The sequence below is a fragment of the Cavia porcellus genome, unplaced genomic scaffold (genome assembly GCF_034190915.1).
Source record: "Cavia porcellus strain 051 isolate PalLab524CR breed Dunkin Hartley unplaced genomic scaffold, mCavPor4.1 scaffold_17, whole genome shotgun sequence".
NCBI lineage: Eukaryota > Metazoa > Chordata > Mammalia > Rodentia > Caviidae > Cavia > Cavia porcellus.
In genome coordinates, this window is record NW_026947500.1 from 22,044,632 (window position 1) to 22,071,424 (window position 26,793).

Sequence of the window (26,793 nt, forward strand, 5' to 3'; positions counted from 1 at the left end):
GCAGGTACTGTTTCTTACTATTCTGGAGGCTGAGAAGTTTAAAATCCTGGAGCCTGCATGAGATGAGGGCTGGTTTTTTTTTTTTTTTTTTTTTAACTCTCTCTCCTTCCCTCCCTTTGCCTTCCCTTTCCCCTCTGTACTGGATTTTGAACCCAAGGCCTTCACACTGAACTACATTCCTAGCCCTTTTTTTCAAGATAGTATATTGCTAAATTGTTCGTGTTGGTCATCTTCCTGCCTCAGCCTCCCAGTACTAAGCTACCACACCCAGCTTTGGCAAGGGCTGTCTTCTTCCTAACAGCAGTTAGAAGGGCAAGAAAATCAATACATGCAAAAGAGAAAAGTCATCCTTTTATCAGTAATCCATTGTTTTAATAACTAACCCATTCCAGAGATAACATTAATCCTTCCTGAGGACTCTGCCTTCATGTTCTAATCATCTCTTAAAGGAGGGCACATTAACAAGTAACTTCTCGGAAAGGCTTTACAAATACACTCTCCAAACAACAGAGCCCATCTTGCCACATTTGCCTCATTTTTGGTAACACTGAGTTTTGTGGTATGGGCTTTTTTTTTTTAATGTGGGGCAGGGAACTATGTTTATAGCATTTGATTAATGGAACTCAATTACAAACTGAATGTGGGTTTTCAGTGAGATGCCATACTTAAGAGAATTTAGCACAGTGCCTCACACATGGCAAGCACTCAGTAATTTGTAGCTGTCATAATTTTTAGAATGCCTTCAAGAAGTGACATGTAACCAGACAAGAGACTGGGCCCTCCTGGGTCACAAACCTAACAGTGAGGGAACCCAGCGTGGTGGCAGGAAGAGGGGAATTGCAAAGATTCTGGGCCAGGTTTCTTGACTTTGGGAAGACATTTGAGCTTTACTGGTGAGGGTGATTGGGAGCCTTGAGGATTGCAAACAGATTGATCTGATTTGCATGGTTAAAAACTAACCCAGATGTCTTAGAGAGTGAATACGGGGCAGTTCCATATAAAGTCTGGCTACAGAGCAGGCACCATTCTTGGGCAGGCTACTTAAACTCTCTGATTTTTCTCATCTTCAATAAGATTTCCTCCATAGAGTGTGAGGGTTGAGTAAAACACTATGTATAAAGCACTTGGAGTGGTTCCTGCTATATAGGAGCTATTTTAAGCATTTGTGTAATAGAATGCAAAAGTCTGGTGGCAGAATATGGAACACATCTAGTACTTCCCTCCACTTAGCATTAGACTCACCTCTTCTGTGAAAAACCCAAACTGAACCTGACCCTGAGGCTGACTGAGGTCCAGCCAACCCTACCTGGCCCCTCTCCTCTGCCTGGGGATGCCTTGGACACCTCCTCTTGAATTGGACATATGACTGGCCAGGCCTGGCTGAGCTTCTGCTTACCCAGACACCTGCATGGCACCCCAATTTGAAGAGCAGCCCCCAACTGGCCACTGTTGATATTAATTAATTTAAAGTAAGGCCAGCTACCATGGCACCTACCTATAGTCCCAGCTATTCGGGAGGCTGAAGCAATAGCATTACTTCAACCCAGGAATCTGAGACAGCCTAGGCAACATAGACCCAAACTCTTTAAAAAACAAAACAAAATTAAGATGACTTACTGTGGCTGTACTACAAAAACCACTGAGTTGTATACCCACAGAGAGAGGAATTTTATGGTATGTGAATTGTACCTCAGTAAAACTTATAAAAATCAAATATTTCTGAACAAACACTTTAAAAAATATCTTTGATTATAAAAGTAGTCACACATAAAGGAAACTGGAAACTGTATTTAAGTAGATAGAAGGAAAATATGTGGAGGTGTATATCACCATAGTAGCACCACGTAGAGAGTGTTAACATGTGGGGACCTTTTCTTCCATTATTTTTATATTCCATGTGTAGATTACTTTTATACTGGTGAAAATGCTTCTAGATATAGAATTTAGTATCTTTATTAGTAGTATACTCATTTAAAATGCTGTCATAAATTCTTCTTTATAAACATGTTAATTGGCCTACAGCGAGCCAGTGTACAAAGGTATTATAAATTAATCATACCCTCTTGTCAGATACTTTTCATAATGAGATGACCTCTCTGATTACCTTTGATATATGCTAGGTACATCAAAGATTCTAAAGACTTCTAACATATTAAATACATATTTTCCAGTTGTATTGCACAAAAAGTGGGGCCTTTGCTAGCCTACAGGGTGTCCCTGTTCAGGCGTCAAGCTCCTGGGCAAATGTAGTCCCTGAGTGTCCGGGCCTGGGGCTAGGATCCACCTGTTCACAACCTATGGGTGCCTTGCTGCAGTGGTCAGCCTACTCTGAATGGAAACCCCATTTATATTTCTCCAATAACAAACAAGGAAATGTTCTTTAACCTCTAATGAATAATGTAAGATGAGAATTTAACCTTTTTTTAAACAGTCAATTTGGCCAAGTTCCATGTTTTGCATAATCTTTCCTTTCCCTGCTGATTTTTGGCATTCTTTATCATGTATTAAATTCTCCTCTCTACTCTGATAAAAATATTTTGCTGAGTTTTAGAACAATGATGCTATTCTTAATATAGTTAAAGACCATTTGTTCATTAGATATATGTTTCACTGCTCTGATTTGTTTAAATTTACTTATTTTTAGTTACTAATTTTAACACTTAAGTCATTTCTTTGCATCTTGAATGAAAGTGAACTAGACAAAGGTGGATTACTGGTTTCATGCTACCGTACATTTAAATGACTCGATTTCTAGATATTATATGTAACAGACACACTTTCATCCACTTAGAAGAAGTTCACCTTTCCTCTTTTTGTTTGTTTTTTAGGGCCTGTTATCTCATATACTTTCTGCATTCAGATTTAATATAAAAGAATTTGATCTTTTCACTCAAGGCCTTGGGTATGAGCCTGTAGATTACTGTCCTGCTTTGCTTAAAAATGTGAGTATATTAAATGTATTAGTATTGAAATTTTCATTGTTGAATGTACCATCAGCCAAAGGATAAATGGAAACATTTCAGTCCTCCCAGGGAACTGTTTAACTTTTCTTTGTTTATCTCTTCTTACCTTGGTCAGGGTTATGGCCATGTAGGGAAGAATTGAGAGGTGGAAGTTTGTGAAAAAGAAGAAAACCAGGAAACATTTTAGTCAGCCTCTCTTTCTTATAACACGTCTCACTTACTCATTTAAGGATTTTGGAAACAAGAGAATTTCTAAACTAGGAACACAGTCTTGTGCTGTTGAATAAATCTTGTATTTAATATAAACTTATTGGAATTTATGTTAAAGCATGGCAGAAAATTCACTAAACAACCTTGTAAATAGTATTACATATTTACATCTTAGTATTTAAGCTGTGTTTACATTTGCCTATAATTTTAGCCAAATCCAAGAAATTTAAATTTATTATCTTGATATAACTTCTAAAAATGTTATGAGATTTTTAATGTATGTTAACCATTTTGGTTGTTTGGAAGTATTACACATGAAAAGCATTTTTTAAGATAAAGCAATAATAAGTGAACTCTACATTTTTAACTGCATGGATTTGGTTTTAATTCTTAGAAAGTTAATGATCAGCCTACTGTTCATTCCCTAGATAGGAATGCAGAAAATATACATTAAACATGAAGTCTACTTATTAGTAAATATGATTTGGCACTGCTTTCTTTTCACTCTAACAAAATAAAGCATAAGGAGAATGTGGGGGGAAGGAATCTCAACGGAAGTATCACTCACCAAGAAAAATAGAACTGATGTAATCCTGTTTGCAGTTTGAGTTAACCTGCAATTGATTTTGTTTCACAGATGGTTTTATCATTAGTGTCCAAACTGAGAGAGAGTCATCTTAATGGATTTAACACTCGAAGGCGGTAGGTGTTAAACTAAACATCCCTCTTCTCCAGTTTCAAAATGTATCAGCTCAGTTACTAGAGAAAAATGTTCTAATTCATAGGAAATGCATGCTCATAGGTACAGTTGAATTCTGTGTAGAGAAATTAATTTAGGGGAATACATGGCAAATTTGTGAGTTTTTGCACACTTCCTTTATAATCACTGTTCTCTCAATTTTTGCGGGGCAGTAATCAAATCATGCAACATCTTCGGTGTACGCATTAGATAAAAGACTTACCTACATAGTAAAGAATACGAAAGAGAAGACCACTGTGGCTCACCCTGGAATTTCTTACTATATAAGAGAAGAATGTGTACAGATGCAAATGCGTGCCCCACTCGTACTGCTCCCCGCCACTGTGTGTGTGCATGTGTGCAGGCACACGGAATATTTACAGGGCAACAGCTATTTGATTTGCGCATATGACCTATTTTAAGAAACAAAGTTTCAAAGTCTAGACTAAACAAATCTAATAGATTCAGAAAGAGTAAAAGGCAATTAATCACATTACAAATGTTTCTTCATTCTGTGAAGGTATTCAGAATTGTTTTCATTGGTGAGGATTTCATTTTTAAGAAATCATTAACCAAGGAAACCTAGGAATTGAGGCACTTTTGTGAATTTTTTAAAAAACTGTTGCAAATTAAAGCTGTATTAGAAGTCTTTGGGATTCTGGCATGGTGGCACATGCCTGTAATCCCAACACTTGGAAGGTGGGCAGGAGGATTGCCATGAATTCAAGGCTAGCTTGGGCTACATAGCAAGATTTTGTTTTTAAAAACAAACAAACAAAAATGCCTTTGCCTTCACAGCTTTAGAAATTGGGGCATCTAATCATTAAAGTAAAACATAAAATTCTTAGAAGAAAATATTGAAAAAAATTCTCATGGCCTTGTATTTGGTAATGATTTTTTTAGAAACACCATCTATAATATTGTCAAAAAAGAAAGCTAGATAAGTTAGACTATTAAAATTAAGAACTTTTGAGCTGAGAATTTATGTAGCTTATTGATAAATTACTTGCCTAGCATGTATGAGACCCAGGTTCAACCTCCAGTACCATATCTTAAAAAGGAACATCGGACTTGAGCAGACATTCCTTCAAACAGCTGGCCCATAAGCACACAAGATGCTAGTCATCACTAATTATTAGAGATGTAAATCAAAGTCAGAATGAAATTCTACTTTATATCCATACGATGACTATAATAACAATAAAAAAAGATGGAAAAAGTAACAAATTGGTAAGAATGCAAAGAAATTGGGAAATAGAAAATGGTGCCAGGAAAAAAAATGATGAAAAAGAGTTTAGCATTTTACCTAAAAAATTGAACACAGAAGTACTGTGCGACCCAGAAAACCCAGTGCTATGAGTGTTCACATGCAAAAGAACTGAAAGTAGAACTTGAACAGGTATCTGTACACCAATGTTCATTAGCAGCAGTAGCTAAAATGTAGGAGCAACTCAAATGTCTTATCAACAGATGAGTGGACAAAAAAGGGTGTTATACACATGTGGTAGAATACTATGCAGCTATATAAAGGAATACAGTTTTTATATATAAAAATATAGATGAGCCTTGAAAGCATCATTCAAGCTTAGTGAAACAAGCCAGACACAGAAGATAAATGTTTTAAGTCCACTTAAACATTAAATGTTTAAACATTGTAATTTAAACATTTAATGTTTAAGTCCTAGAATAGGCATAATCACAGAGACAGAAAGCAGAATAGAGGTTACTAGGAGCTGGAAAGAGGAGAAAAAAGTAGAGTTTTTAAATGTGTTCAGTATTTATATTAGGAATGATTAATACTTTTGAACATAGATAGGTAATGAGACATAGTACATTAAATATAATGTCAGCACATTGTTATCATGTACAAATGCATATATAAGTATTCCATTTTACCACAGTAAAAAATTAAACAAGAAAAAAATCAAATGTAATACCACTCTGCATATGCCCTCAAATGACTAAAATTTAAAACACATGAGTGTGTGTTGAAGAAGATGTGAATTCCTTATACAGTGCTTGTGAGAATGTGAGATAATACAACCACTTTGGTGAACAATATGGCACTTTATTATAGAGTTAAATACATGCCGTGCAACTTACCAATTCCTCTATTACTTACTAATAACCAAAACATAAGTACTCACCAATACTTGTACATGAAAGTTCAGAGGTGCTTTATTTGTAATGGTTCAAACCTAGAAATAATCCAAAGAACAATCAACAAATTTTTAAAAGTCTTAACCATCATTTAAAAATTGAAATGACAAAGTCATAGACTATGAGACGGTATTTTCAAATCATGCATTTGATAAAGGACTCTTACCTAGAATATGTGAAAAACTCAGTGGTTAGAAGACAACATAGTAATAGGCAAAATATTAAAATACACTTTTCACAAAAAATACACAGCCATTAGTATATTAATATTCATAGCATTATTCATAGTAGGCAAAAAGTGCAAGCATCCCAAAAGTCTGTGAACTCATAAATAGCAGTATCAAAATGTGAATGTCCTTAAAATAGACGGTTTGCTCAATAAGAAGGAACTGATCCTTCTGCAACATGGGTGAGCCTGAGAAATGTGCTAAGTAAAAGAAGCCATTCACAAAAGACTACATAATGTGATGATTCCATTTGCATGAAATGTTCAAACAGACAAATACAGAGACAGACACTAAATTAATTGTATCTGAAAGTAGGAACACAGATTTTTTTTTTTTGGTAAGGTAATGAAAATGTTCTAAAACTAGATGATGGTGATGATTTTTGAACTTGAAAAATTTATTAAACATCAGTATTAGGGCATCTGAAATAGGTAACTCATGTGGTATTAATATATACATAAAAATAAGAATATCTAGGGTACTTGAAGAATACTTACACAAATTTAGTTATATGTCAAATACATCAAGTTGATTTAGCTGTGAGGTGAATGTTAAATAATGGATCTTTTGAATAACTGAATTAAAGTTTTTCAAAATAAATTTAAAAATTGATAGGATGCAATGTGTATGTACTGTCTACACCTGACTCCCAAAATATAGAGTGATAATTTTTAAAAATCAGCTGAGGATGAACATCATCAACATTACCATAAAATTGTGATCAAGTGGAAATGCTCTGTCACAGACTTTGAAGTTGTTTGAAACCTATGAAATTGACCAAAAGATTAGTATCCAAAATATAGAAACGACTCCAGCAAATCAGTCCTAAAGAGGCAAACAGTGCAGTATGAAAGTGAGAAAAGAGCATCAGCAGTGATTACCAAAAGAGGAAAATTAAGTAAATCATAAACATTAAAGGAATTGTTCAGGAGCAACATCAGAAAAATGGCAGAACAGAAAGCAGAGATCTTATTCCTACACAGGGATAGCCCCCTAATATATAGCCCCAAATCATCTATGAGAACAATAGGAACCAGTAAAGAAGTTGCCATACTACAGACAAGCTCAGAGTCAGAAATGCCTGCATCAGGATTGGTAAGGAAAAAGATATTTCATATCAGCAGTGATAACCTGGCACAGCTTGACAAGATTAGAAGGAGAAGCCCAACTTATTTCTCCCTTGAGAGGAAACGAGAAAAGTCAAGTGTGGATTGAGCATATCAGCATTTTGGGGAGCACTCTTGTGGAAAGCCAGCAGGCTTTGGATGCCTGAGGGTCACAGGGAACACGAGAAAGCTCAGTGGTTTGTTATGGTGCTGAGACCTGACAGTTTTATAGAGCAAGGCTGGCACTGCTCAGTAGGCTTGGGGTAAAGTGCAAAGCTTGGGGCTCTACAATGGGGAGAAAGAGAAGAGTGGGGCATTCTGGCTGTCCTGGGGAATATCAAAGGAATGGTTCTCGCTTGGATGGCATGTAGTATGAACAGGAGACTGGCATTCTTTGGAAGCCTGAGACCATGAAGTATAAGAGAATTCGGTAACCTGTTGCAGCACCAGAGAATCAATAGTACTCCAAACAGACATGAAAGGGAGCAAAAAGATTATAAGCTCTTAAAAAATGAAACAGTAAAGCCCTCTAATTGAAAAATTACATTCATAGGCCCAGAGAAGAAACCATCGCAAGAAAAGGCCTGAGGAATCCCCAGAGTCTCTAGCTGGGACGATTGGTGAAGGTTCCTTTGGGTAAATCCAGTCTGGAAAGACAAGTGATTTTTTTTTTCATAACATATGAAACCACAAAATAACACACAAAGGGAAGCATGAATAATCTTCCAAAGCTACTCCAAAGCAACAGGTCTATGAATTACCTGACAGATAATTCAAAATAATTATATGTAGAATCTCACTACAGAAGAGCCCAGATAAACAACAAAGTGAAAATTAGGACAATTGACACTGGAGAGTATAATTTGAGCCAGGTGTGTGATGCATTCCTATAATCCCAGCACTCTGGGAGGCTGAGACAGGAAGATTCCAAGATCAGGCCCAGCTTGGACAAATTTAGAGACTTAACAGAACTCTATAAATCAATCAGTTGATCAGTCAATCTGGAGGTGTAGCTCAATGTGAAGGCCCTTGGCTCAGAACCCAGTACTACGAAGAAAAAAAAATGGAAAATTTGCGAGTGGGATTTAGTAGCAGACTTGATCAAGTAGAATCAAGAAGGAAAAGTAAAAAGTCATGGGAAGCACTGCCGCCCACCCCCCGCCACCATCTCTAGCAGCTGCTGTTGCCTGCTGGAATCCCACGTGTGGCACAGGGACTTGGGAACTCTATGCGCCATTAGCTGATGCCAGCACTCACCTGGCTTTGCACATGTGTGAGAAGGACCCAGGAACTGCAGAACTGGGTACCTGGATTCCCTACAGCACAGGGCAACAGAGTTGCTAACCCAACCTGTCTGAAAAAGAGAGCAACACGCACAATGAAAGTACTGCATCAGGACTGAAGTGAGACCTGGTGGAGACACCCTTGGAAGATAGCCCTCGATAGGGAGAAAGCTAACTAGGGATCTGCTGGGATCCCCTGGAGGACCTGGTCTCAGACCAGGATCACAGGGCCTGTATTCTGCTATGGGAGGCCAGGTCTGGTGGGAGAATCATCTGGGGGTGGTCCTGAAGAAGACATGCAGTCTAGTGATAGGTTTGAACTCTCGCACTGCTGCCTGCATCCAGCAGAAATCATTGCTTTGAGTAACTATTCGTCAATATGGGAAAAAGCTAAAAGCCTTTCTTCTAAAATAAGAAACAAGACAAGAATGTCCTGTCACCACTCCTGTTCAACATAGTCCTTGAAATGTTAGCCAGAGCAGTCAGACAAGAGAAAGAAATGAAACTGGTATGTATAGGAAAGAATGAAGTCAAAATACTATTTGCAGATGGTGGGATCATTTACTTACAAGATTCAAAAGACTCCTAAAATTGATGACCAAATTCAGCAATGTACTGAGACACAAAACAACCACATAATCAGTAGCATTCCTGTACACTAATGAACTCACTGAAAAAACAATTAGGAAAGTATTATTCACAATAGTGAATAGACACTGCTTATAAGTACAGATGGCCAATAAATACATGAAAAAATGCTTAGCATTACTTACTGGTCATCAGAGAAACGTAAATTAAGCCAACACTCAGATATCATGTTACCCCAGAAAGAATGACTGTCATCAACAAAATCTAATTACAACAAATGCTGGTGAGGATTTGAGGGAAGAGGAGTCCTTCTGCATTGTTGGTGTGAGTGCAAGCTAATATATCCACAGTAGAAATCAGTGTGGCAATACTTGAGACAACCGGAAAAAAATTCCATTTGACCCAACTATCCTTCTCCAGAGTATTCTCCCAAAAGAGTTAAAATCATCATATTACAGAATTACATGTATACCCATGTTTAGAGGAGCATAATTTATAGTAGCTATTTCTTAGAAACACTGTTATATCCAACAACAGATGAATGCATAAGGAAAATGTATATATCTACAATGGAGCTCTACACCCCTGTAAAGAAATACAAACTTAAGGAATTCATAGGGAAATGGATGTAACTTTAGAGTACAATGTTAAGTGAAATAAGACAGGCACACAAGCTCAAATATTTCATGGTTTCTCTTAGATGAAAAACTACGTATATGGGAGAGGCACAAATAAAAAGCAAAATAAATAGAAGTTCAAATACTGTGCCATTTACAGTCGGTTGTTTTAAAATATGTTAATTTGTTTCATTTATACTAAAAGTTTATCTTAGTTTAGTTTATTGAAAAGAAAGTTCGTGTTAGTATCTCTTTCTTTTTTGTAAGATTTATTTTTGTTCTTAAACTTAAGTAACTCCCAGCACTCCGGAGGCTGAAGCAGAAGGATCATTGTGAGTTTGAGACCAGCCTGGGCTGCAAAGAGAGTTCAAGGCCAACCTGAACAGCATAGTGAGACCCTGTTTCAAAAAGACAAACAAAACAAGTAACTGCTTTTGAAGATAATGACACACAGGGTGATTACTATTGTTTTTCTCCTATTTGGTTATGAAAATTTTATTTTTTCATAAAATAAAAATTTAAAAATGAAATTATCAAGTCAGAGGAGCACAAAAAATAATTAAGAAAAGTGAAAAAAAAAAAAAAACCTAAATTACTTAGGGAACAATTTCAAGTGGAACAACATACACATAATAGGAATTGGGAGTCCCAGAAGACAGGAGAGAACGTTTGTAATTTGTGCAATTGAAAACAAAGTAGGGAGGAAATGTAAACGAGTAGAATCTTTATGTGATTGAAGTTAATGTGTTATCAGTTTAAAATAAGTTGATGGACATCTAAGATAGTTTGTATAAACCTGTGTTAACAAGAAAAAAAGTACTATTAAAAGGATGGAAGGTTCACAAAGGAAAATGAGAAGCAATCAAAGTTTATCATTGCAAAAAAGGAAGAAGACGGAGGAGGAGAATGTTCAGTTTAGATATGAAAATGTACATGATCTGAAAATAAAAGATTGGGAAAAGATACATAAATAGTACTCAAAAGAGCAGGAGAAGCCACACTTGGACAACTGGCATAAGGGACAAAGATGGACTTTACAGAGATAAAAGGAAGATGCATCAGTTACATAAGCATTTGATGGCAGAGCACCTTATCCTTCTCATACTCATCCAACAAATTGAGAAAGCAGGAACACTCTCTGTCTTAATTTATGAAGCCAGCATTACCTTGAAACCAAAGTCAAGCAAAGATATTAGAAGAAAATAAAACAGATGAATATCCTCGATGCAAAAATCTTTGACAAAATACTAAAAATAATTCAAGAACATAGTAAAAGGATTTTACATGATCAAGTGAAGTTTATTCCTGAAATGTGAAGTTGGTAGGACATGCAAAAAGCCAGTTGGTGTAATGCATGGAATTGGTAGAATTATGAGCAAAAACTATAGGAGCTTTTCAATTAATGTAGAAAAAGAATTTAATAAACTTCAATGTCGATTCATGACAAAGCACTTGACAAATGAGGAATGAAGGCAGTTACCTAGACAGAAAAAGGCAACACTTCAGTAAAAGCCATATTTTTAAAACCCACAATTACTAACATGTTGGATGGTGAAAAACTGAAATTTTCTCTATAATGTCAGGGGCAAGGCAAAGATATCTTTATCCTTTCTTAATACTTGTATTTACTGTAGTACTAAAAGTCTTTGTCACAGCAGGTAAGCAAGAAGAAGAGATAAAATCACATTGAAAAGGAAGAAGTCACATTGTCTCCTTTCACAGATAATATGATTTTATCTGTAGAGCACCCTAAAATGTTACTTACCTATGCTTACATACAACTGTTCATACTAATAAACTAATACAACAAATTTAGAAGGTACAAAATAATTACACAACAAACAGATGTGTTTCTATGCACTAAATAATAAACAATTCAAAAAAATTTAAATGTAATTCCACTTAAAATAGTATTGAAAAAAATAAAATATTTAAGAATAAACTTACCCAGGGAAGCAAAAGTCTTCCATGCTCAAAGCAGCCTAATATGGAGACACAAATAAATAGAGATTCTATGTTCACAACTCGAGATTTAATATTTGTAAATGTGCATAAAACCTAATGCCATCTGTAGATTCACTGTAATTTCTTCAAAATGTCCATGACCTTTTCTTTTTGGTAAGAAAGAAAAAATCTTGAAATTCATGTAGAGTCTCAGGATCCCAGATAGACAAAACAGTCCTGAGGAAGAAAAACAAAGATGGTGATCTCACTCTGCCTTTTAGGACGAAAACATATACAAATGTGCAGCAATCAAAACAATGTGGAGCTGGCACGAGTACAGACACATCCCAGAGTGAAGAACCAGCAGTAAACCTTCACAAGTGTGACAGAATAGTCTTTGACGAGGGTACCATAGCTGCTAGATGAGAAAAGGATAGTCTCCTCAATAAATAGTATCAGGAAAATCATGCTTCCACATGCAAAAGGATGAAGCTAGGCCTTTACCAGTACCACATACAACAATTTAAAGACTATAAAACCTAGCCTGAAAAAAATGGGAAAGCTTTGTAACTGGATTTGGCAGTGATTTCTTGGATATGGTATGAGAAGTATGGGCAAGAAAAGGAAGAATAGATAAATGGAACTACATAAAATTTTAAAGTACAAAGCAAAAGAAATAGTTCCCAGATCGAGTGGAAGCCTGTGGCATGAGAAAAATATTTGCAAACCATCACTCTGGATAAAATGTAAGGAAAACTCTTACAACTCAACAATAAAAAAAAAAAAAATCTGAAAACGGGCAAAGGACTTGAATAAATTTTTTTCAAAGACTATGCATGTAGGGGCTGGGGATTTAGCTCAGTGGCATAAGCGCCTGCCTTGCAAGCAGGCAGTCGTGAGTTCGATCCCTGGTACCGATAAAAAGGAAAAAAGACAAAAAAAAAAAAAAAGAATATGTATGTATGACTAACAAGCATATGCAAAGATGGTAAACATCACTGACTATCAGAAATGCAAATCAGAACCATAAAAAGATATTACTTCATACCCATTAGGGTGGCCGCAACTAAGGAGGAAAGGGGGAAAAGAGAAACAAGTATTGGTGAAAATGTGGAGAAATTAGAATTTTTGTTCACTGTTTACAGCAAACAATATGGAGAGTTCTTTAAAAGTTAAAAATAGAATTACTGTATGATCTGGCAATCCCACTTCTTTGTTTATATATATCCAAAAGAATTGAAAACAGGATCTCTGAAAGATACTTCCACATTTACCATTATTTGCATAAACCAACAGGTGGAAGCAACCCATGTGCCCATCAGTGGATAAATTTAGACAGGAATCATGGCATATAGACACAATTGAATGTTATTTATGCCTGACGCAGGAGATCTTGTCATATGCCACATTATCCAAAGTGACAAATGCTGCATATTTCCACTTGTGTAAAGTATCAAAAGTAGTCCCTTGGAAAATAGGAACAGAAAATGAATTTCAACAGTTTAAACTACCCAGTGGAAAAAATATTCCTCAAGATTCTTTTCAGGGAAGTATAAAATGACATTTTATACAGACATCTGTTCGGTTATGAAAAACTCAAGACATTGCTATTGGGGACATAAATAGACACAAGCCTTTTGCAAAATAATTTAGTCTTCCTGGAATTTGGGATCCTCCATGAGCATTTGTTACAGGTTGCCTCTAGTAGGTGTAGAGAAGACCAGGATGTAGTGGTGCTTGGGATTGCCAATTAATTGTATTCTAGGCATCAGAGCACATACCACTGGGGCTTGTGTTTTCGCCCCCTCTTCCCATTGGGAGCAGGACATTGTTGTTATCCTTTGCTTGGGGACAGTCGCTAGAAGGAAGAGTTATGAAGGCCTAGCCCGGTCCTGCTATTATTGCAGTAGTCCAGCAGATTGCCTTATGGATGCTAGGTTCATGTCTATCCTTGAATTCACCCTATGCAAGTATCTCTTGAAGCTTTTGAGGCTTTGGTAGTTTCACTCAAAAAGTCCCACTTACCTATAGCTTCGAGTTTTGCTCATAATTTGTGGATCACCAAAAGCCTCTCTCCTTGCTTTTATGGTATTTGACTATAAAAATTCTCCCATAATTTTTGGGAGTTGGGAGTGGTAGTATATTAACATGCTCACTTTGTCACTTGCTTCAGTTTTCTTACATTCCACTTCCATCTGACTTTCTCTCGCCCAGATTATGCAAGTTGCTCTTCCTGACTGGTTTTACATTAGCTGTCAGCATCTGTCCAGTTTCCTCTGTTGGTACTACCAAGAGCATGTTCCTCCGAATCCTCCAAGGAGAGGCAAAGGAATCTGTTTTTACGCTAACAGATGATTCTTATGTATACTAAACTTTGGGGAAAGCTGTCTACACTACTTTCTTACGTTTACTTTTATTAGTACAAGCATGCAGTACACAATGTTTACATTCATTTTAGGGAGTAAGTACATGTACTTAAAATGTCTTAATTCTTTTTATCCCCCTTCCCTTCTCTATGCCCTCTCTAGCCCTAAATTCTTTCCCACTTGGAAAAGACCTGTCTCCTTTTTTCCTACTGTCTGTGTTTTGTTTAGTTCTTTAAACTTTGGTTTTATAAGAGAAGTTATATGACAGTTAAGCTTATATGTCTGTTTTATTCACTTACCATGGTCTCAAGGTGCATCCATTTTCCTATAATTGATTCCAATTTACCCTTTATGGCAGAGTACTCCATTATGTATGAATACCTCATTTTACCTAACAGTTCATCTGTTGGAGGATGTATAGGCTCTTTCAGAATTAGCTGTTAGGAGTTGTGCTATTATAAACATAGATTTGCTTGTCATGCTCTTATATAATGTCTTTATCTCTTTGGAGAAGACACTTAGAAGGGGGAATGGCTCAGTTGAATAGAACTTCTATTTTTAGTTTTTCAAGGAATCTCTATAATGATTTCCATAGTGGTGCTAATTTATATTCCTGCCACGATGTGAATGGGTCTTTTTCCCCCACAGCCTCCTCAACAGTTGATATTGTTTGATTTCTTTCTTTTTTTTTTTTTTAAATTTTCTGGAGAAGGTGGGGGTGGAGGGTGGAAAAAGAAAGGAAGCAAGTGTAAAAGGGAAAGATGGAGGATCAAGATTGGGGGTGGGGACTCCTGTGTATGTGTATGTTGGAAGGAATGGAGTGAAAGTAGTTGAATGTTGGAGGAAATTGGGACTAAAGAAGCGAGCAAGGTATACAGTGCAGTCGGTTGGAGAAACAAGGTGCATCCTTGAGCCATGGAAGTGTTTGGAGGATGAGAATGAACCTAGGGGCAGGAGACGGTTGGAGGGGCAGGTTGAACCTGGTTGTTTGATTTATCGATAATAGCCATTCCTTCTGGAGTAAATGAAATCTCAGTATTGTTTTAATTTCCATTTCTCTAATGGCCAGTGATGTCAAGCATTTTTTAATGTACTTATGAGTCATTTGTGCCTCTGAGAAGTATCTCTTCATTTCTGTTACTCATTTTAAATTGAGTGTTTATTTGGGGAGTTCTGATTTTTTTTTAAAGTTTCTTCTGTACTCTAGATACTAGTCAATTGAAATTAGCAAAACATTTTTTTTGCTCAGTTGTGTAGGTATAGTGTGTCTCTTCACTGTGTTGGTTTTCTTTCACGGTGTAAAAGTCTTGGCATGAGCTATTAATCTTTAGTAATAGTCTGAATATGTTAAGGTACCTTGGTAGGATTCTAATTAAAGTGCTTATTTATGAGTTCCTATGATGGTTAGTGGTTATCTATAGTACTTTTTAGATAATAAATAGCAAAGTTCTCATAATTTTTTGTTGAACTACACACTGATCTGTTCTTATGTGTGAACAGTGTTTTTTCTCCTCAAATGCTTACTTTTTCTAAAATTATTGTTCTTTACCATTTTCCTAAGTGGCAGTGGCCCCTGCAGCAATGTTTACTTTCCACAGTGCTCTGTCATTTTTTCTGACTCACCACCAGGCGAGTTTAGATCTAAAATTAATTAACATGGTTTTGAGACATCTTGCAGGGGAGGGCAGGATTCCTGAAACTTGATCCCAGGGCCTCATGTGTAGACCACTGAGCTTTGTACACAAGTCCAGTTACCATGGTTTAGAGTCCGTTTTCAAAGGACTTTCTGGGTGGGGGAATAGAGTCACGTATGTGTGTTTGTGTATGATAGTGGATTTCTTCTCATGTGTGTATTTTACACAAACCTAGCAGAATATTTTGCACAGAATCAGGGCTGTATGAGTGTCTGTGAAATTATAAGACATGCTTATCACTCATCCAGAGTTAGAAATGAAGAAGCACACGGGAAGTGATCTTTGCCCTCCAGCTGTGCTTCATCAATCCTGCTCCCTAGAAGACCTATAAAGTGCCACTTTTCTCTGAGAACCTGAGAAGAGACAAACGAGTTGGTGACCACCCAGTGATTGGTAGGAAGGAAAGATGACTGGCACTGAGGACACTGATTATACACACTGAAACTTGTGGGCTGCGATTTTAATCTACCTGCTAGGCTGAAAAAAATGAGTAATTTCCCCAAACAATGTTAAAGTCTCTATGAACTTAGTGCTAGTGTCTATATAAGGCAGGCAGGCCAGTGATAACCCCCTGGAGGGCCTTGACATGCTGCTGGCCTTTACCGGTGCTCTTCTGGCCACTTTTCAGTTGGGCTTTCTCCAGGCGCTCGGTCTTGACACTGCCAGAGCAGCGCTCCAAGTGATTTCTGCACAGGTGTTCAGCTGCAGGAGCTGCCACCATGACGCCTGCTCCCAGAAACAGGAGGTTGCGCTGTAACTTCAAACTGCAGGACTAGCAAACTGAACACTCAGCAAGTACAGAACTTCACTCCTTCAGGGTAGGTTGTAGCAAAGAATTGGATCTGCCACTGAATTGTTGATTTTACTTGGTGGCAGGTGAATCTCTATTTCAGATACCATCTCTATTTCAGACACCTACCATTTATCAGGCCCCTAAAATAATGTAAAAGAAAACTAGGTGAATTCCCAGAATTTTTGTTGTTGTTCTTCTTTGGTCAATTTCATATTTTTACAAGGTTTTTAATTTTTTGAAATTAACTTTAAATATTCATGTGGCAAAAAAGTTAAAACAACAGTAATAACAGTACAAGGGGCATGGAACCAGAGGCAACAGTGTAGCATTATTCACTTGGTTTGTAAATTTTGAGTCTTTTGGCTGTTTGAATTTTTGAGGTCATAATAGTGAAACGAAAGGAATAATAAATTTCAGCTTCATACACAGATGGGAGTATCTTACTGTTTTTGATGTTACTGTTGGTGTTTGTTTTTCCCTTATGGTACTAGGTATTGGGCCCAGGGCCTTCACACTGAGCTACATCCCCAGCCCTTATTTTCCTCTTTGTTTTGGGGCAGAGTCTCACAGTAAGTTGCCCTCAATGGGCTTGAACTCAGGGCCCTCCTGCTTCACTCTCCAGAGTGGGAGATATCTTAGATTTAAGCAAAGATCAGAAAATAGTTTGCCCACCATATTGTACTCTGATGAAGCTTGTAGAATATATAAGTCATAAAAACATACAGTTGACTTCAGATATAGAAGAGAATGTTAGAGTATTATGATGCATATTTAATTGCTATCACAAGTGACAGCAGCTGTCCAGCATGTTTGGCAGCTGTCTTTAAGGTGTGCTCACAGCGCTGGTTGGCCTGAATTCATGAACTCAGTTACTCCCTAAAACGAGCAGACACAGTTGGTTGACTTTATAATTCACTTAGAGAACTGTGAAGTTGAAAGTTTTGAGTCTTATTCAGCCTTTTAGGGATCCAAGTTCTTTTATAGATGGCAAAGAAAACTTAGCTTAGTTTTTAGTTTTTAAAAAATAAGACTTTAAAAGTCAGTGAAAAGAGTCAAAAAGTATATTGGGCATCAAATTGCTTTTTAAATTCAATCTTTTGATAAGTATAAATTAAAGTGGAAGAAATTCAGTTTCTCTGAAAATGATGAATGGGCTCAGCACATTCAGAAAAGTACCTGAAAAAATCGTATCTTGGTGAATTATAAAATTCTTTGAAAAAAACTGGTAAGCATTACTCAATAAAGCAAATCAGGATTGTATCAGATCTATTGGCATGCAGGAGATATCTACTAGTGCAGGCACTGCATAGTCTTAGTAAATTTAATAGGGAATTCTAATTACATCATAGATTTGCTTCACTAGGAATAACATAAACTGCTAACCAACATTTCATCCTTGCAGCTGTTACTAGCTAAGGTATTAATGTGGGCATCATACATGGACTGTGCCCTATACCAAGGATTTTGTCCATGATTTTTTGGAGAAGTAAGCATCTTTCACAAATAATTGTGATGCACAATCTGGCACAAATGGAAATTTTTTTTGGCCACAAACAGATCGTGGTCAGGAAAGTTTGGACACAGATGTTTGTCAACAATTTTCAAATAACCAGTTGCGGGTTGAAAGGCAGCACCTCCAATAGCCAAACCTTGCATTTTTCTCTCCAGGAATTTAACCAACAGGGCAAGAATGGAGTGTTCAATTTAAGAATCAATTGATGTATGTAACCCTTAGGCCCAGTTGTTCAGCTGATCCTATCACTCTGGCAGAAGACAGCGGTTCATAAATGCATTTGGGCTCATGGTTTGGTCTGGTTCTGCCATTCACTCTGATTTATGAGCTGTATATAACAATATTCAGCTTTTCTTTGGTTGCTGACATGCTCACATTAACCATAATGGTCCCTCCTTGCAGTTGGTTCACTTCTTAGCATATCTACGCAAAACACATTGAGTTTCATTGGAATAAATGTTTAAAGCACAGTACACAATCAAGAGAGCCATTTTCTTCATAGTATGTGTTAGATTCATATTTGGTTGAATTTATATGGTATAATCAATGTGAAAACAATTTTTTAAATTCCCCTTTTTACTATGTATGTCAACAGTTTCCTATCAACTAATAAAATGTTTTGATGTTTGAGTTTTAATGTGTTTTAATTAACTATCCAGAGAGAAATTCTTAAGTTGAATATATCTGAGAAGTAAATTGTTCAGCTGATCTAAGTGATAAAATGAATAATTCTAAAGAGACCAATATAATTAAATAACTGGAAGAGTACAGAAATATTTAAAATAAAAAGAAAAATACTCCAGAGAGAAATAAATTTTAAGCAGTTAAAGCTGATTGATTTTTCATGAACTACATTGCTGTTTTGGAAGCAGGAACCTGAGACAGAAAATAACTTCTCTATTAAGAATATTATCTTTCCATTTTTGGTATTTTATTAGCTAACATTGTATTTTAGTTTTTAACAATTACAAAAGAGTTGTAACATACAGAAAATATGTATCCATTTCCCAAACTTTACAATGCTAACATTTTATTAGTATTTACATTTGATCCTTTTAAAGAAATAAAATGTTTCAGTGACCACTAAAGCATCTTTCTCCCTCTCATTCCTTCCCAGGAGTCATCACACCCAAGACATTGGTAGAAATTTTTCCTATCATGTTTAGCACACTTTCTTCATATAAATGGTCTGTTTTAAAACTTTCCATAAGTAACAAAGTACAGTGAATATCTTTTTGCAAGTTGGCTTTCTCTGTTCATTGTTTTTATTTGTTTTGTGTTTTGGAGATAAAGTTTCATGAGCCTAGAGTCTCACTATGTAATCCAGGCTGCTTTGAGCTTGCTATATATCCCAGTCTGGCTTCAAACCCGGGATCCTTCTGCCTCAACCTCTCGAGTGCAGTATCAGAAGTGTGTGCTACCACACATCCATCTGAGCTTTGTGTATTTGGATAATGTAGGCTCAGTTTGCCATTTTAACTGCCGGATAACATTCCATTCCATTCTGTAAATGGACTATCATTTTTTATTCATTTCAGTAGAAATAACACACCCACCCTCTGTGTAAGTCTCCCCAACCTGCAGGGGTGCATGGTAACAGACTGCTACTGATGTTCTCCAGGGCAGCTGTGCCTTTTTGTTATACTCTCACCAGCAATGTGCTCAAGTTCTTTTTTTCTTTATAACCTGATAGATGTGCTTGGCACTGGTGTTGTAGTTTTTACTGAACATCTCAAAAAATGAGTTAGGGTCAAAAGTGATTACCTCTAGAGGTGAGAAAGTGAGAGTGGGAATTCCCGCTATTGTTCATAAGCTTCAAAGAGCCTTTTGACTGTAACATTTTTTCTTTTTGGTCCTGGGGATCAAACTTAGGACCACACTTGCTAGGCAAGTGCTTATACCACTGAGCTAAATCCCCGACCCGACTCTTCAGCATTTAAAAAAAAATTTACTCGCACCTGATATGGTTACATTCATTGTGGGAAGATGATGCATGTATATAACACATCTTAATTCTTTGTACTTCCCCATTTGATTCTTGAAAAGTTGCATGTAAAGGTACAAGTAAAAACTAAGTTAAACAATATGCTGTGTCTGTATCAGCACAGCACCAAAGACTTTCTGCCCTCTCCCCACGTTCTGTGTCTGCACTGGTCTCCTCACCTTATTCAGATGCCCAGGATATTTGCATTTGCCTTTTCTCAGTTCCCAGCGTTTCCTCTCTAGCTGTGTTCATGGTTTGCTTGTATGGTTCCTTTGGATCCCTGCCCGAATGTCACCTTCTCAGCAAGTCTTCACTGTCCTTTTCTGTTGCGTCCTCCGCTCATCAGCATGAGCATCATCATTTTAATGCTTCTTTTCCCTTCCCTTCCCTTCATCTTTACTTCTCTGTCATGAACACCTCAAACAGAGCCTTGACTACCTTGAGCAACCAACACATAGTCATCAGATGGGTAGGACAAAAGCAAAGTAATTGACGCATAAATTCACTTAAAAGGTGAAACAAGTGGGTAACAATGAACTCAGTTTCCCAAATTATCAACAAATGTAAATTAAAGCATCCATAATAATTTTTGCCTGCCAAATCAGGAGAAATAAAAGTAGATCATAATATCTCTGGTAAGGGTAGAAGAGGAAATGGAGAAGGGAGTTTAAAATGCAGATCCTCCCACCAGGGCACATATAGCCATGTGTGAGGCCCCTGCTGCAGCCCCATTTCTACCATGAAACATTAGGAACCCCTGAGCTGCCATTGTTAAATTACAAAACTATATGCTTTTTAAAAATAAGCAGCCAGTCTAAAATAATGAGGGCAGCTTATACTATATGTTCTATATTCTGGTGTCATTTGTATCTCACAAAACACAAGTTTATATTTCTATATTTATGATTCTATAAGCAAAGACCTAGAAGAAGTACTTACAGTGTGTTGCCAGAAGTTTCCTTTTATTAATCTGTAGTCATTCAGGTAACGTGTTTCATAGTACCTCTAAGTAGTCCCTAGGTTCCAGGAAAAGAGCTGTGAAAGAGGGACCTGACCTCAGAAGACTTCTGTGCTAGCAGAAGACACCATCCCTGAGCAGTACACAGGTGCCACATCATGGGTCAGCTGGGAGGACACATAAGAAAAGTGACAAAGGGCCAGTGGGTGCTCACAGGCCTGCTTTCTATAGAATGGGTGTGGGTTTTGCTGTCAGATACAGCTGCCACTGGCCTTGTGTAGCTGGTTCTTGTCAAGTGACTAGGGCAACTGGGGTGCTGGATTTTTTTATTTTACTTCAATTCATTTAAATTTTATTTTTTTATTCATTTAAATTTAGATTGCCACATGTGACAGACAGTGCATTGATAGGGTATAGTCAAAGAAAACCTTGCTTACCCAAGTGACATTCTAACTGAGACGTGTGTACAAAGCCAGTGAGCTAGCCATGTGTTCTAGGTGGGATGAACAGCAGGACCTGATTGGCACAGCTGGAGGCAGAACAAAAGGGAAGAGTCAGAGAGCAAGCCAGGGGACCCATCAGGAAAGACCAAGGTGGCTACTTATTACAAGACTTCACTTTTTCTCTGGGGGAGGCAGGACAGCATGGCAAAGCCATGAACAGTCAGGTGTCTCACCATGGAGTTGTAAGGGTTGCTTGAGCCATTTGGATGCTAAGCAGAGGACTGAGGGCAAAGGCAGGGAGACAATCAGGATACTGCGTTACTGCCTGACAGACTGGAGCTGGTGCAGGCCAGAAGCCAGAGGTAACAGTAGAGATGCTGAAAAGAGGTGGGGAGAGGGAGAGGGAAAGAGGAACCAGGCCTCAGTTCATTTAGGGAGCACTTGGGTTAGGATACTTGGAAAGGAGATCTGGGAGTTCTGTAGGGGGCCCGGCCACTTGGCTGCATCTGTGCGTAGTTACATCAAAATCCTGATAGTGACTAACACTAAAATGGAAAGGGCAGCTAAAGGGTTTCTTCATGGAGAACCAGGAGAAGAGAAGCTGATAGATGGAGAAGTTCTTTCTGTGTTCAGGCCAAAACCAGTCATTGACCGTTTCAGCATGAAGGCTTTGAGTCTTTAGTTACATGTGGCTCTCAGATTAGGGTAATTATTTCTTATGTTATTTCTTCCTTAGGATGGCTCCTGAACGAGTGGCATCCTTGTCACAAGTTTGCATCCCACTTGTTACCCTGCCTGATTTTGAACCCCTGGTGGAGGCCCTGCTCATCTACCATGGACATGAACCTCAGGAAGTCCTCTGTCCAGCATTCTTCAAAGCTGTAAATGAGGCCTTTTTGCTGTAAGTGATGTTCTTTCATGCTATTGTCCAGTTTTGTTTTCTCCTTTCTTAGAAAATATTTTGGTGTGTTAGAAATGTTATACAAATATGAAATATGATAGCGGTTTTCAAAAATTTTGATATCTGTCTCCCACTTCACTTTTTACAATTATTGAGCATCCCAAAGAACTTTTAAAAATATGGGTCATACTTATCAAAATTTGTCACATTTAAATTTAAAACAGATTTTAAAATACTTAGCTGCATTGGGGGAATAAGTACAGCTCACTGGTAGAGCACTTAACTACCCTGGATTTGACCCACAAAAAGAGCTGGGCCTGGTGCTGCATGCCTGTAATACCAGCACTCAGGAGGCTGAGGCAGGAGAATCATTGCAAGTTCAAGACCAGCCTGGTTACAAAGTGAACTCAAGACCAGCCTGACCTATATAGTGAGACCCTGTCTCAAAAACAACAACAAGAAGACCACAAAAAGAAATCTTATTTTAAAAACTGACCATATTTTAACACAAATATAGCATGTTTTTATGAAGAATCATGATCTTTTACAAGACAAAAAAAAAAAGTTTGGCAAGCCAGGTGTGGTATCTCATGCTTATGATCTGGCACTTCGGAGGTTGAAGCAGGAGAATTGAGAATCTGAGGCCAATTTAGGCTATATAGCAAGATCCTGTTTCCACAAATATTGTTTAGTAAGAGTGGCATTGTTTTTACATTTCAGGATTTTTTTGTGTGGCTTGATAGTTGGGTTTTCATATCTGCTTCTGTGTTTGGTCTGGTGGATGTGTTGTTTTGGCTGAAGAGTATAAAGAAAATCTAGCCCCACATACATTTAAATGGTTGACAAAGGCAGAAATACTGTAGTGGCCATCTCAGAGTGTAGTGGCATACTCTGCTTGGATGCCTTGTCAAAGTTCAAAGTAGTTATTTTTTAAAGATTAATAACAGTGGGGGCTGGGCATTTAGCTCAGCAGCATAAGCACCTGCCTTGCAAGCAGGCAGTCATGAGTTCGATCCCCGGTACCAATAAAAAGGAAAAAGACCAAAAAAAAAAAGATTAATAACAGTGTAGATTTTAAAATTTAATTAACTTTCCATACTCTGTTACATTAAAACACATTGCTCGTACACTGTTTGAACCTTTTGCAAGATTTTGTAGTGCCATGTATGGTTTGTTTGGAAATTTTGGTTTCTTGAGTTATGGAGATCTCCCACGCACTGACATATTGTAGTGTGCAGCGTGAATCCTTACCAGATGCCACTGTCACCATCAACTGGATCAGTAGTGCCTTTAACTCTTAGAAAGCTGTCAGCTCATGTGGACAGACAATTTCTGTATAAGCACTCAAATATATCGTGAGCCACAAATTCTGTCATTTGTTTTTCTTTAGCTGGTAGGGTCATTTTGCTAGTTTTTTGGGCGGAACATACCAAATAGTTAAGTGTGAGTAACTGTCATTTGTCTAGCAGTCATTCTTTCAAATGGTTTCCATGAACTGTAAGTTTCCAGAGCTCACAAAGGGGTGGGAGTGCTTCTCTGCAGACAGCCATCATTTTGGGTCATGGAGCAGAAGTCTGAAGTTGTATGTACTGTATTTTTTACTGTGTAGATTTTTAAGTTTCTCAAGGATAGTAATTCAGCAAAGTCAGCAGCAGTTACACCGATTCATCAGAGGTTGTTAGTGACTCTGTCTGCTTTTCCTATAAGAGTGTGGCAGTGAGGAATAAATGAGAGGATGATGACGGCCGACTCCTGATCTTCCCGAGGCACAATAGCTTTACCCACTGTTGCTCTTGCAGTCAATGTCAGTGTCACACAGGTGTCACAGGAAGAGCCATGAGTCTCACTGGTAGTTCAACACTTCAAATTTCTGTCTACCTGGGAGTATGGCCACATTGCACAAAAAATCTCCCATCCAGGGTATAGAAGACAAGCCAGGCCTAGAGGTTTTGCTGTAATTGCATTTCTCTTGGCAAGATATTAATGGGTCATATCTACTTTTAAATCCTTTTTGTTTAGATTCTCAATGGCTTCAAACTGATGTTGCAATTAACTAGTCCCATTACAATGTCTGAAACTTCCTGTTGTCTGTTACAGAAGGTAAATTGTTAACATCTGTAAAGTCGAGAACAACAGCTTTCCTCCAATTTGCTTTTGTTTACAGTTTAGCTCACTTTCTCTGGAATAGATGTCCCTGTCCTATGAGTCACAGAACCCTTCCATGTGCATGTTTCTTCTTTTCCTGGTGTAACAGCTGTTGCTGTTGCATAAGAAAGTGAATGTGTTAATTCTCCTTTCCACAGCCACCAGTCCATTCTTAAGTTTAAGAAAGTGTAAATAAATTTTAGTCTTTAAAATGTTAATAATTTTAAAATTAATGTATTAGGATATATGGATATAAAATATGCATTACATAAATCAAATCTTTTATACAGAGTAAAAAAATGTATGCACACCTCAGGAAAAGAAAAACTTGTGTAACACACATGCTCCCCTCCTTAAACATCAGTAGCCTTTTATCTGTGGAGGATCCTAAAGAATGTTGTATTTCACAGAAAACCATTGCACTGCCGGCTCTTAGAGAAAAGATTGAAAATGCATGTGCAGCAATCAGTGGACGCTCTGCCCAGGGTTACCCTTGGCAGTTTGCCATACTGACAGATGTCAAGGAGCTACTGGCCACCACTTGGAGCACCTCTTCAAGCACCTCTTGTGATTGAGAGGCCAAAGATAATCTGTACTAATCTCATGATGTCTTAATGCATGTAGTATTAAAATATTTACGCTTTTTTTGCCTGATGTGTATATACATTTTTGGTAGATGCTGTATAAAATATTTATATATAATATAAAAATATCTGAAATTCAGATAAAAATGTTTTTATTTAGAAAAGTTTTCAAAAGATTTTTTTAAAATGTTACTACAGAAAACCTCAGCAAAATACTGTTGTTTTGCTATATTCCACAATGGGAAATAATCAGATTTTTTAAATATATTGTTTACTTGTTTATTTGTTGCAGTACTGGGAATTGAACCCAGGGCCTCATACATGACTTTTTTATTTTTCAGTCTTGCTGAGTTACCTAGGCAAGCCACAAGTTTGTGACTCTCCTGCCTCAGCCTCCCAGTTAGCTGGAATTACAGCCTTAAATTACTGATTTTTTAAATGTGAAAGTAATATCATGTATAATCAATGATAACAAGGGCATAGTAGACAAAAGAATAAACCTAATCTCTGAAAATATGCATATTTACATCCTAAACATACTTATCTTTAAAATTCTTTGAGGCAGTAAAAATATACAAGCATATTTTTATTGAGTGTCAGGGAAATAACATCAGATGGCAGGTAACTTTTGCGTGATTAGATTGCACACTTACAACATGAAAGGGTAAAAGCTAATATGAAAAAGGTTTTGATCACAGAATCCCTAAGCTGGTCTATGTTCCTTTCAGGAGTCACATGGATCCCACTCAGAGAATGGTGATAGTTACTCTTTCTGCAGCATTTAAAACATGGTTTGTTTCTTCATGGGAATTTCACTGTAATTACCAGATTCTACTTAGTCTCAAAATTGAGATTCAAATCATTCATGTTTTTAAATTCAAGGTAGAGGACCAAGGGCCAGGTGTGGTGGTGCACACCTGTAATCCCAGCACTTGGGAGGCTGAGGCAGGAGGTTTGCCTATATAGTTCAAGGCCAGCCTGGGCTAAATAATGAACTCAAGACCAGCCTAAACTACACAACAAGACCCTGTCTCAATAAATTAAAATTAAAATCAAATAAGATGTTTTATTCAAAAAATTTATTATACATATTGATGGGCTACAGTGTAATGATCATTGATGGGCTTTTAAAAGTATTTACCAAGCCTTAAATTTTGTTAAAAATATTACAGTTTTTTAAAAATAGTGTTAATATCATCTGATCTCTCAGCTGAGCATGACTATCTCATAGCTTCAATACCAACAGACTGGGAGACAAAGCGTGGAGATTGAAAGTTCAAGTGTAGCCTGGGCAGCTTGGTTACGTAGTATGACTTGACTCAAAAATTTTTTTCCTTTTACTAATTCTTTATTATTTAAATGCTTTTATAGAGAAATTGGAAAGTCATTACATATATGGACCCTTTATTATAAGGTGCGTTTTTACAAAAATAACTTATGGCCAGGCATGGTAGACAGGCCTATATTCCAACCCTCTCAAAGGTTCAGACAAAAGGCTCACAGCTGCTAACCCAGCCTAGGCAATGTGGCAGTAGACTGCCACAAAGTAGACAGCAAAGTAGACAGTAGGCAGTA

The 26,793-nt window shown here is 37.3% G+C and overlaps 1 protein-coding gene across 7 annotated transcripts in view; it reads left to right on the forward strand.

Annotated features, from left to right (window-relative positions):
- The window catches only part of Fancc (FA complementation group C), a 233,484-nt gene that overhangs the window by 164,508 nt on the left and 42,183 nt on the right, over positions 1-26,793 (forward strand). For all 7 annotated transcript variants that reach the window (XM_063229056.1, XM_063229057.1, XM_003468401.4 and 4 more), the window contains 3 exons: positions 2,829-2,942; positions 3,811-3,875; positions 22,325-22,489. In XM_063229056.1, the coding sequence (XP_063085126.1) occupies positions 2,829-2,942; positions 3,811-3,875; positions 22,325-22,489 (344 nt within the window). The remainder of the gene's footprint in view (positions 1-2,828; positions 2,943-3,810; positions 3,876-22,324; positions 22,490-26,793) is intronic.